Genomic DNA, 12786 nt, shown 5'->3' with positions numbered 1-12786 from the left:
TGTACCTTCTACAAAAATGGACTCGGCATTGGAAGAAGTAAGCGAGAGAGAGTCATCGGCTGCCTGCTTAAATTTTAAAAATACGGAGTCTGCTTCATCCATCTCTCCTGTGACTAGACTAAATAAAAACAGTAAAAGCAGTCATTTCAAAAAAATCAAATTACTTACACACACACACACACACACACACACCATTCTACAGAGGCAAGTCAGACTGGACCATCCCTCCATCTGATGAGAAGTTATTGGAGAACTTTCCAGATTTCAATAGAAATCTTAATTTTGTGACACATCATGCTGAAAAATTAGGGGACTGCCTGTGGAGAGACCCAATCAGGACTTTTTCCACCATAATGAACTTTATGAGGGTGCATTCGTTGTGGCTAACTTTCCTGATCACTGGAGCCCACTGTGGCCCCTGGAATCCTTTCTACCAACAGTTAAGTGGACACAGCCTCACAGTTGGGGACAATTATTAGAGGAAAAAAAGGAAATTAATCAGCTCCTTTCCTCACCAGCTCTCAGTTCTATTAAGTTTTAGCATTAGAGTAATTTTTTATCCAAAGACTGCTGAAAGCAGTATTAACTGAAATCACCTCAGTGGGACTTACTGCATGGTCTGGGGTACAGTAAGAAGCCCTGTCTGAGGTCCAAGTCTAAAGATCTTTGAAGAAATTATTAAGCCTACTGGCATCAAAGGACAGAAAACCACCCCAGACACACCATTTTTGAAAAAAGGAAGGCAAGAAACGTCGGACCTCAGTGCTAATGGGAATTTCCCGGCTGGATGCAGGAACACCGTGCAGTCACACAAACCCGGGCAGCTCCTTTTGGGGTGCTTGCTAACCGCCTCCCCATGGGATGCCACACCCCACCCACTCCTCAGAGAGAAAGGAAGCGGCTTACCCCGGTCTCGCCCCAGTTGCCGCTGGGCTCGGTGCTGGCTGTGGGCCCCCCTTCTGAGAGACCGTCATGCCGACATTCCTGGACGGGGCCGGGCTGCCATCGGACAAGAGGGTGCCCCGGGGCCGCTCTTTCAGGGAGGCTGCGACGGAAGCAAACACAGAGTTGGTGCTCAGAAAGTGAGCTGGGTAGCGCAGGTTCTCCGTCCGGAAGCCCCTCTCTGGCTGCGGCCGCAGCACGGACAGGATCTTGGAGGTTAACAGCTCATTATCTAAAAAGACATTCTCGTTCCATTTCCTAGAAAAAGAACCATAAAAAGACAGCTCGGGATGGCCGGGGACAGCACCGCTCCTGGCACTGCTTTTGGAATGTGCGTTCCCCATGTTTGCACTCGGGGCTCTGAGATTCGGCACGGCGCGAAGCCGGGGCGCGCTGTCCTTATACCTCCGGTGTGATCCTTCTGGAAATGTAAAGCGGCTTCTTCCTTCACTGTATTGGCTCAATCAGCGGGTCTGGAGCGCAGGAAATTGGTCCCCACTGTGACTGTTTAGTGTGGAAATTGCACAGTATTTTCTCCTTTGCTAAAGCAAAAACCTTCACATCTCGGTTTTCACAGGTGGTTAAAAAAAAAAAAAAAGCTGAGTTTATGTTCACTATAAATAGTCTAAGATCATGGAATAAAGAGCGCAGGGCGCGCCGTGGTTCATCCCAGTGCCTCCCACACGAGTAATCGCAATTAATCCAAGATCCCAGCACCAGGATTACTCTAAATCCTGAAGACCACCAGGTGTAATGTTAAATGGCACACCCCACTGTACATATGAGAAATTTGTCAACAAAGTGAAGGAGAGGCTCTGTTTCTATTTTCTGTGGAAATTGGAAACCAATCTAATCTGTTTTCACCCACCTGCTCATTTTTAAATTTTATTTACTTATTTTACTAGTGCTGTTTTTTTAAAAAAAATTATTGGGAGAACATATACACATATCTCCCAGCTTAACCACTTTCAAACCTACCATTCACAATACTGTGTGGCCATCATCACCAAACCGTCTGCTCATTAATTTAGTGGTTTAGATGTCGGCTGCCCATACACACTGGTTTGCTTTTCTATTGACAGAAAAATACAACTTTAGAAAGCCGAACTATCATTAGGCTGATTGTTTTTGTGCCTCTTACTTGAAAAGTCAACTAATATTTAAGCCAAACCAAATGGAGACCTACAGCTTGGCTGATTTATTCTCAAGGGAAGAAAACAGCTTTTGCAGTTCTGCTCCGGGCAAGGACAAGCAGGAGCCAAAAAGAAATCTGGGTATTTATCCAAGAGAACTGACAGCAGGGACTCAGACAGATGTTTGTACACCAATGTTCACAGCCAAAAGGTAGAAGCAAACCAAGAGTCCATCAACAGATAAATGGATAAACAAAATGTTTATCATTTAAACAATGAAATATTATTCAGTCATAAAAAGGAATGACGTTCTGATCCATGCTACAACATGAGTGAAATAAACCAGACACAAAAAGACAAATATTGTATCATCTCGCTTATTCCTAGAAGAAGCATATTTCACACAGAAGAAAGTAGATTACAGGTTACCAGCACTGTGGGGCGGAGGTGGGGGAGCTATTGCTTACTGGGTGCAGAGTTTCTGTTGGAGGTGAAGGAAAAGTTGGGGCAATGGATAATGGTGATGGTGGCACAACACTGTGAATGTAATTAATACTACTGAATTGTACACTTGAAAGTGGTTAAAATGGGAAATTTTGAATTGTATATATGCTACTACAATAAAAAGCTTAAAAAAAAAAAAAAAAAAAGGAAGAAATCTGTCTGGTGGCGTTCTGACCTGGCCCTGAATCCTGGGAAACCCTTACCCATCGGTTTCTCTATATTACAGAAGAAAACCACTGGAACTTTGGTTCTCAGCAGCATGGAGCCTACAAACCTTGGGGTCGGCACGGACCTAGAGGAAAATGCACTTCTCTCAGGAGCTTTTCTGGGGACTGCAATTCAATATTCTGTGCAAGTTTTAACTTAGGTGGAAATTCAGGGTGATTGTAAATGACTGTGGATGTAAGAGACAGAGAATTTCTGGTAGAGGAGTAAGAAAGTTTGCCAACTAGGACATCAACTTCTAAAGTGTTATGACACAGTATACATTATTCGCAGCTTAACGCAGCTCAAAACAACAAGGAAGACATTTTTTAGTGAGTGCAAACACCCCATTGTCATGATAAATGGCTAACGATTATTATTATAATAGGCAAAGGTGATCAAGATGTCACTCATGTGCAAACAGTCATGTACAAAGACAAAAGTCATCAATCAAAACAGAAGAATCCAAGACAGTCATTTCCTGCCATTTTTACACCATGCCAACCCCCCCACCCAGGCAATTATGACCTAAACACGCAAATATGGGACAAATCCTGATCCTGCAGGGTATGTCCAGCATCATGGTCGACAGGTTCTTCCTGTCAACCAAAGTCTTGCCCAATGTTGAACAGATTCTGATTTAATCAAACTGGCCACAGAAGGAAAAGTTATCATACATACCATCAAAGAATCACCGATTCTAAAGAAGTTTAGCAAACTACCAGTAACACTAAATCAAGAATAAGCAGACTGAATCTTCCTTTGATGGTTTAGAAAAGACTTGAAGGTTTTCACGTCCCAGGGTCATAATTAGAGACACCAAGCACCAATGGACTCAAGAGGCAAACAAGGGATGGAATTTTAGTTAAAAGGATGATAGATCACTGAATGGTGTGCTTGGGAGTTGTTGAGATGTTGTATATGTTTCCACAATTAAAAAGTAAAAGAGAAACTAAAGAGACAGTGACAATTCAACACAATACATGATCCTGGATGGGATCTAGTAATGAAGAAAATTCCCAAAAGGACATTATTGGGACATATGAAGAAACTGGAATATAGGCTATAAGCTCTATACCAATGTTAAATTTCTTGAACTTGATAACTGTACTTAAGGTGGTTATATAAGTGAATACCCTTGTTCTCTGGAAATGTGTGTGGAAGTATTAAATGCTTAAGGAGCATGATACACACAGCCTACTCTCAAATCTTTAGAAAACAAAGAGGCAGACAGATAGAACGATATGGCAGATGTGGTAAAACATTAGAAGTTGGTGGATCTGAGTATAGGGGGTGGGGGTATGTTGATGTGCTGTATATGGGCTTTGTATTATTTTTGCAACTTTCTTGTAAGTTTGAAATTATTTCAAAATAAAAAGTTAAAAACAAACAAAAAGAATGATCGGCCATCTTTTAACATCCCATATGGTGTACCTATTTATTCTGATCGTCTTGTTTCTCACCTCCCCACCAGACTGGAGGATGGTCTCTCACACAAAACAAATAATGGTTGCTTTGAGGTGATGGAGCAGCTCTGTACCCTGACTACGGTGGTAGTTACTCGACTCTACACATGGGATTGAATTTCACAGGATTAAACACATCCCCCCCTTAAAAAAAAAAGTGCAGGTAACAACTGGTGAAATCTGATTAGGGTCTGTCCCTGAGTTAATAGTATTGTACAATGCCAGTGTCGTGGTTCTGACAATGGATTCTGGTTATGTAAAAAAGGCGTCACTGGCAGTTGACTGTATACCATGGATGATTGTATGGTGTGTGAATGTATTTCAATAAAACTGAATTTAATTAAAAAAAAAAAAAGAATGTATAATACTATTAAAAAAAAAAAGGCGTCACTGGGGAAAGCCAGGTGAAGGGTGCATGGCAACCCTCTGTAATAATTTTTGCAACTTCTTGTGAGTCAAACTATTTCAAAAGAAAAAGTTACACCCAAAACAAGTTGTTCAATAAGAAGTCACTGCATTTTAGAAGCTCCTTAAGATGAAAACTGTGTTTGTTCAAATACACACCCTATTTCCGCAGAGCACTGATAAGTCTTTGTAGTTCTTATAATTTATTACACAGATACTTCCCCAAAAGTATCTAAGATGATGTTCTAATTTTGGGAGGCTTTGTACAAAAAAGTTTAATGATGTATATTTAGCAGTGTTATGACCTGCTGAAATAAATTCTGCTTTTCTCTCTGGAGCATTCTACACCCCAAGCTACTTAAGGCTGATCAAATAAGAGGTAGACAATCACAAATCAAGTCTTTCTGTAACATATGCAAGTCATGGAAATAACTGACCAAGGAAGACATGTGTCAGTGCTTCTGCCACAGACCAGCCACTCAAGGGCTGTGCTAGGATCCCACAGTTGTCTTTCACCTAATGGAGGTTACCATACGCTGCAAAGCTTCTGTGTGGCTGCTGGTAGGGAGGTAAAATGGTGCAGGTGCTTGGAAAACAGTCTATCATTTTTCACAAAGTTAAACATGGAATTACCATATGACCCAACAGGTCCACTCCTGTGTACATAACCAAGACAGATGAAAACACACATGCATGCAAAGATTTGTACCCGAATATGCATGGCAGCACAATGCATAATGGTCAAAAGGTGGAAACTACACAGATGTCCCTCAACTGATGAATGGATAAACAAAACAGGTGGCTTGTCCACACAATGGAATATTATTTAGTCATTTAAAAAAAAAAAGAATGAAGTGCTGGTACATGCTACAATTTGGATGGACCTTGAAAGCATTACGCGAAGTGAAAGAAGCCAGTCGCAAAAGACCACATACTTTATATGATTCCATCTATAGGAAATGCACAGAAAAAGCAAATCCATAGAGACTCAAAGATGAGTGATTATCAAGGGGAGGTTAGGGGATGACAGCTGATGGTGACATTTTTCTGGGTCAAGGAAAATGTTCTAAAATTGACTGAGGTGACACTGTATATAGTAAAAGCCACTGAGTTGGACACTTTAAATGGGTAAACTGGTATGTGAATTATTTCTTAATAAAGCTGTTAAACTTCGTGACGAGCGGCCATCTTTCCATAGAACAGACATTTTATATGTGGTTCAATATCCAGTACGAGTCAGCCGTGCTGGCCCTGTTGCTGAGAGAGACAGGAAGAAACATTCAACCTGCTATCATCCTTTCCTAACCCAGCTGGCCACGGAGGGACCGGGCCCCACTGCACGGTTCAGCGCGACACATCCTCATGCTGTCTGCACTGCACAAAAGCCACCATGGCGCTTCATTAGCACCGTCTGCCCACTGCTGAGAGGGACAATCGATTGGCGGGCACCTGGCCCCCTGGAGCAGACTGTATACCACAGAGCTGTTCCTACGACGAGACCTGGAGAGAAAATGGGGACGAAAATAAGAAGCAAACAGTGAAAATGGAAAAAGTTTGTTGCCCTGAGGGAAAAAAATACAGCCTGTTCTTAGCAACAAACACAGACAGTGGCCTGTTTGCTAATGCGCTTTTATTTAAAACAACAACAACAACAACAAAAAACCTGTTTTGTCTTGGTTCTTTGGATTAAAGAGCAGGCAGTCTCTGTGAGCAAATTAAGACAGCTTAGCTGTGTGACAAATGTTGTGCTCCTACCTGTATTACTTTACCTGACGATGGACCCCAGATTCCAGAGCCAAGATTAGCAGGGACTCTTTTCTAACATCATTTTATTCCCTGTGTGACCCTCAATTTATGATAAATCCTTCACATTGCAGGCTTTTTCCTTGGCACAAAACCCCTGTTAACTCCTGAAGGAATTTTGTAAGGATCTAGAGATGTTACACCAACAAGATTTTAGTTACTAACCTGCTGAAAGTGATTTTAGAGAAAGCCCAATATGACATACCAAGTAACCATCTTATCGGGTTTAAACTATCCTTCATAATCGAAAAGCACACTAGCTTCTAGAAAGAAAGAGCTTTGAAGCAAGAATTTTACATTCTAATTGTGGATTTCTGCTGCTTCTCAATGGTAAAGCAACTGAAAAGATCTTCTGAAGGCTACTGGGCCCCGGTACAGAAGTTTCTGCTGTCTTCTGGAAAAGGCCTCACAAGGTAAAAATAGGATAAGACAAAATAAAACAAAATGGACTGGAAAACTAGCATTGGAAGAAAGGAACCATCTTCTCATGACTTCAGAGCAGTCTCAACAGCTTGGCCTCAAAAATAACTGGTCCAAGAACAGTCCTGAAATACCTAGGTCCCTATCTGAGAGTCTATAAAGATTCACTCACTAGATTTTATCTCCCAGAAACTTAAATCCTTGAGAGCGTTCCTATGCCAGACAAGTCCTCAAACCCAGAGGCAACAGCCTATTTAAGAACAACAGCCAGATGCAGCCCCCTTCCCCATAATATCGACATCCCCTTTCAATATGAACAAGTTAGGATGCTCACTGCCTAGACCCCCTGAAGATTTAGAAAGAGATTACACGGGTGGAAAGGGTAGCAGTAGAAGGGGTAGCAACAGACAAGATAGGATTTAACAAAGGATTACGAACACTGAAACTCTCTATAAATATATATGTATATATATATTTAGATGCTAGGGTATTAGAATACCTAGAAGGAAATAACTGAAATGGTGGAACTGTAACCTATAACATTCTTTGAAATTTGCTCTATAACTAACTACTCAAATTGTGCTTTGAAAGTTTTCACCTTTCTGTACATACCCTTTACTTCATAATAAGGAAAGAACTGAAACTGCGGAACTGTAACCAATAACAATTTTTGAAATTACCTATATAACCGCTTGTTAAGCTGTATGTTGAAAGTTAACAACTTTCTATATATATGTTATATTTCACAATAATGGAAATAAATGAAATTGTGGAACTGTAACCCGTAACATTTTTTGAAATTTGCTCTCTAACTACCTGTGAAAGCATACTTTGAAAGTTATCACTGTTATGTATATATGTTAAAGTTCACAATAAAAAAATGCATTAAAAAAAAGGTAATCTAATGTGTGGGGAATAATCCATACACGGACATGGGAGGATACAAGAATATCAGTTGGTTGGGTGGCTTCAGACATAATATTTGCCCTTATTACATGTAATGTGCTCTGATACTTTCTATTCTAAACCGTTATCTTCTGTTAAAATAAAATAGATTGCAATTAAAAAAAAAAAACTGGTCCTTCTCACATGTTTAGTTTGGTTTTGTGTCCACCCTTCACCCCCAATTCTTTGCTTCAGTGAAGACTTCTCTTTAGGCGGAGTGCTGCCTGGCTCTGGAGAGTTCTAGCAAGCACTAGCTACAGGCAAGTGGTCAAGAGACAATTAAGAAAATGTGATGCAAAATGAAGTGTTCAGTTCACAGTTCCCGGCTTTTCAGCCATCTGCGAAAAGATTAAATCGATGAGAAGCCAACGCATTGATTTCTCTGCCCTGCTTCATTTTTTTTTTTTTTTTTTTTACATCTTGTCCTAAGTAAACAATCAATGGTTCCCTGTGTAGTCATGTATTTATTTATTCGCCACCATCATCACTACCTATATAAGGACATCTCCACTTCTTCCACAAAGCAGGAGGAAGAATCAAAGAAGGTAGAGACACAAAGAAAAAGAAAAAAGAAAGAGAAAAAAAATGACAGCTAGGAAGCAACAAAAGGAAAGATAGCATTAAATTAAAGTAGAATAAAGAGTCAGACAACATTACCAGTACCAAAAGTCCTATACCTCTCCCTTATATTCCCGTTACATGCATTTAGCTTTGGTATATTGTCTTTGTTACATTAAAGTAAGCATAATACAATGTTTCTGTTAATTATAGTCTCTAGGTTACATTGATTGTATCCCCCCCCCATATCTCCCTATTTTTAACACCATACAAGGTAGACATTCGTTTTCCCTCATGAAAAAACATATTTGTACATTTTACCAATTGTTGAGCACTCTAGGTTTCACTGAGTTATACAGCCCCAGTCTTTATCTTTCCTCTTTCCTTCTGGTGTCCCACATGCTCCTAACCTTCCTCTTTCAACCATACTCACAGTCATCTTTGTTCAGTGTACTTACATTGCTGTGCTACCATCACCCAAAACTGTGTTCCAAACCTCTCACTCCTGTCTTTTCCTATCTGTCTGTAGTGCTCCCTTTAGTATTTCCTGAAGAGCAGGTATCTTGTTCACAAATTCTCTCATTGTCTGTTTGTCTGAGAATATTTTAAGCTCTTCCTCATATCTGAAGGACAGTTTTGCCGGATATAGGATTCTTGGTTGGTGGTTTTCCTCTTTCAGTATCTTAAATAGATCACCCCACTTCCTTCTTGCCTCCATGGTTTCTGCTGAGAAACCCACACTTAGTCTTATCAAGCTTCCTTTGTGTGTGATAGATTGCTTTTTTCTTGCTGCTTTCAGGATTCTCTGTCTCTGATGCTTGGTGATCCGATTTTTAAGTGTCTTGGCATAGGCCTATTCAGATCTATTCTATTTGGGGTATGCTATGCTTCTTGGATCTGTAATTTTATATCTTTCATAACAGATGGGAAATTTTCATTGATTATTTCCTCTATTATTTCTTTTTCCCCTTTTCCCTTCTCTTCTCCTTCTAGGACACCCATGACACATACATTCATGCATTTCATGTTGTTATTCAGTTCCCTGAGACATTGCTCATATTTTTCCATTCTTTTCCCTATCTGTTCTTTTCCATGTGTGTAGGATTTCAGGTATCTTGTTCTCCAGTTCCTGAGTGTTTTCTTCTGCCTCTTGAGATCTGCTGTTGTATGTCTCCATTGTGTCTTTCATCTCGTGTGTTGTACCTTTCATTTCCATAGGTTCTGCCAGTTGGTTTTTCAAACTTTTGATTTCTACCTTATGTATGCCCAGTGTTTTCTTTATAGCCTTCATCTCTTTTGCCATATCTTCCCTAAACTTTTTGAATTGATTTAGCATTAGTTGTTTCAGTTCCTGTATTTCAGTTGAAGTGTAAGTTTGTTCCTTTGGGCCATAATTTTGTTTTTCTTAGTGTAGGTTGTAGTTTTCTTTTGTCTAGGCATCAGGTTTTCCCAGATCAGAACGGGCTCAGGTCCCAGAAGGGGCAATATTCAGTATCAGGTTTCCCTGAGGGTGTATCTTAGAAGATTGACACACCCAGTGAGGCCTCAAGCTGCTGTGCTTTTCCTAAACTGCCCAGCAGGTGGCACCTGTCATCCTGTAGCTCCTGATGGTGTAAGGAGGTGTGGCCCATGGCTGTTTTACCCCAGGCTCTGGGGTCTGGTTCTGAATGGAAGGTGGGTAGTAGAGCTGGGCACCACCTCTTTGTCTTAGGAAGATACACCCCTAGAGAGTTTTTGTTTGCGTTTAAATGGGTTCTTTGTCCCTCTGACTCTGCTATCTCCACCCTTGTCTGGGTCAGAGTGCTGTGAAATGAAAATGGCTGAGGCTTTCTCCGCTGAGTTGCTCAGGGTGAGAGAGAGAAAAAGGGACAGAAAGCCCCTTTTGACAGTCAGTCCATGGCCCCCAGTTCACCTGCCAGCCAGAGACAGCACCCAGACCTCTGGGCTCCCCATCCTGGCACAGAGAAGTCCCTGGCTCTTCAAGGTCAGTTGTCACTAAAGGCCTCTGTCTGCTTGTTGGGGATTTGCAGCTTGCACTGAGCAATCCACATTTGCCAATTGTCAAGTTGGAGCTTGACTGAGGTATAGGCTGCTTCATTTTTATGTTACACAACCAGAAAAAATAAAAAAGAATAAAAATATAGTAGGAAAAAACACAAAAACCTTAACCCCATGCCTCAGGGGAACAACAATAAAAGGAGAGGGGGTGGTGGGGCAGGGGGTGGTGGAATCTTATAGTTTAGAAGATAAAGTATAAGCCAGAAAGAGCACTCTTCTTAAAACTTACATTACTCAAGAAAAAAACACCACGAGCCCCCCCACCCCACCTTACATTACATGTCAATCCCAGAAAACATTTTTTTTAATTGTGGGTATTTTTCGACTATCTATGGGTGTGGGTAGAAAATTTAGAAAACACAAAGACTAAAGAGAAAACAATCCATAATCCCACCATCATCTAGAGAGAAATTCTGCTGGCATAAATGGTTTCATAGATTGAGAATAATAACTAATTATCTCAGTAATCCTGAGATCTGTGTTGAAAAATCCCTCAACTATAGCAACAGGATAATGCTAATGGCAAAAAGTATATTTTTGGTATTAATATCATACAGGTCATGGGGGCTATGCCACTGTGTGATATACTTGTGAATCACAATACCAAAAAACATAGTTTTGTATTGCTTTGTGGGTAATTTGCAAGTTAAAACAGAAAGAACAAGAATGTCCATGGCCAGAGGCCAAAAAACCCCAATCAAACAAACAAAAATGAACCTCAACCTAAACCTCACACTTTAAAAAGAAATTAACTCTAAACAGAGCATAGATTCATATGCAAAACTATAAAACTTTTCATAGATAACATAAGAAAAACTCCTTGAGAACCTAGGGCTTGGTAACAAAGTTCTTAGACAGGACACCAAGCCCATTCCCTAAACGAAAAACAAAAAAAAATCAATAAATTGGACTTCATCAAAATGACAAACTTTTGCTTTGCAGAAGACCCTGTTAAGAAGATGAAAAGACAAGCAACAGAGTGGGAGAAAACACTTGCCAATCACATAATCTGCCATCCAGAATATAAAAAGAGTTCTCAAAACTCAAGAGTAAAAATACAAACAATCCAGTCAGAAAATGGATGAAAGAGATAAAGATTCACTTCACTGAAGACATTCAGACAGCAAATAAGCACGTGAAAAGATGTTCAACATCATTAGTCATAAAAGAAATGCAAATCAAAATCAAGAGCTAACACTACCAGAAATGCTAAAATAAAAAAACAGTGACATCTCTAAATGCTGGCAACGCTGTGGAGAAACTGGATTCACTGATATGTTGCTGGTAGGAATAAAATGGTGCAGTTGCTCTGCAAAACCATTTGGCAGACTGTAAAACAAACTAAACAATTGTGCTTCTGGATGTTTATCTCACAGATAACAAAATAAACCTAACCCTAACCCAAAACCTAACATTAAGGACTAACATTAACACCAGACGACTGTTAACAGCAGCTTTATTTGTAACAGCCCCAAACTGGAAATAATCCAGATGCCCTCCAATGGATGAAAGGTTAAACTATGGTACATCCAGACTGTGAAAAACGACTCAGCAATGAAAAAGGAATGAACTATTGATACATGAAACAACACGAATGGATTTTAAGGGCATTATGCTGAGTGAAAAAAGCCCATCTCAAAAGTCAGTGTACCCCCCCTGGGGAACCTCTTTTGTTGCTCAGATGTGGCCCCTCTCTCTAACCCAACTCTGCAAATAAACTCACTTCCCTCCGCAATATGTGGGACATGACTCCCAGGATGAGTCTAGCCCTGGCATCGTGGGATTGAGAATGTCTTCTTGACCAAAAGGGGGTAAAGAATATAAAATAAAGTTTCAGAGACTAAGATATTTCAAATAGAGTCGAGCGGTCAGTCTGGACGTTACTCTTAAGCAAGCTTTAGCCAGATATTGCAAATTGCCACGGTATGCCAAGCCCAACCAACAGCATTCCTGAAAACCGTAATAAATATCCTGGGCTCTATCAAAGACTATAAATGTTTTAGCTAGTAAGTTTATTTTTTCATAAATTTAAGGCCTCCAAATTGTTCCTATACTGGATAAGCCCTCCTAGACAGAGGTACTAGTCTCTCCAAGAACATCAACCACTATCATTCCTCTACCCCATAAGGTCAATACCCTTTGCCAGCATGAAGAAGTTAAAATGGTCATTGCCCAGATATCCCTGAAGAGAGAATGATCAAATGAGAGGGAAGAGGTGTATGCTGGTTTAAATCTGTTATATATCCCATAAAAGACTATGTTCTTTTATTCCACTCTTGTGGGGACAGACCTGTTGAGGGTGGGATCTTTTGATTCGGTTGTTTCCATGGAGATGTGACCCCACCCAT

The 12786-nt window shown here is 40.4% G+C and overlaps 1 protein-coding gene across 5 annotated transcripts in view; it reads right to left on the bottom strand.

Moving 5' to 3' along the window:
• Positions 1-12786, bottom strand: part of ARHGEF18 (Rho/Rac guanine nucleotide exchange factor 18) — a 122403-nt gene that overhangs the window by 40655 nt on the left and 68962 nt on the right. For all 5 annotated transcript variants that reach the window (XM_037824414.1, XM_037824412.1, XM_037824413.1 and 2 more), the window contains 2 exons: positions 907-1045; positions 6-118 (listed from right to left, as the gene is read on the bottom strand). In XM_037824414.1, the coding sequence (XP_037680342.1) occupies positions 6-118; positions 907-1045 (252 nt within the window). The remainder of the gene's footprint in view (positions 1-5; positions 119-906; positions 1046-12786) is intronic.

This window comes from Choloepus didactylus, assembly GCF_015220235.1.
Source record: "Choloepus didactylus isolate mChoDid1 chromosome 25 unlocalized genomic scaffold, mChoDid1.pri SUPER_25_unloc2, whole genome shotgun sequence".
Lineage (NCBI taxonomy): Eukaryota > Metazoa > Chordata > Mammalia > Pilosa > Megalonychidae > Choloepus > Choloepus didactylus.
This window is presented reverse-complemented; position numbering and strand designations above follow the sequence as displayed.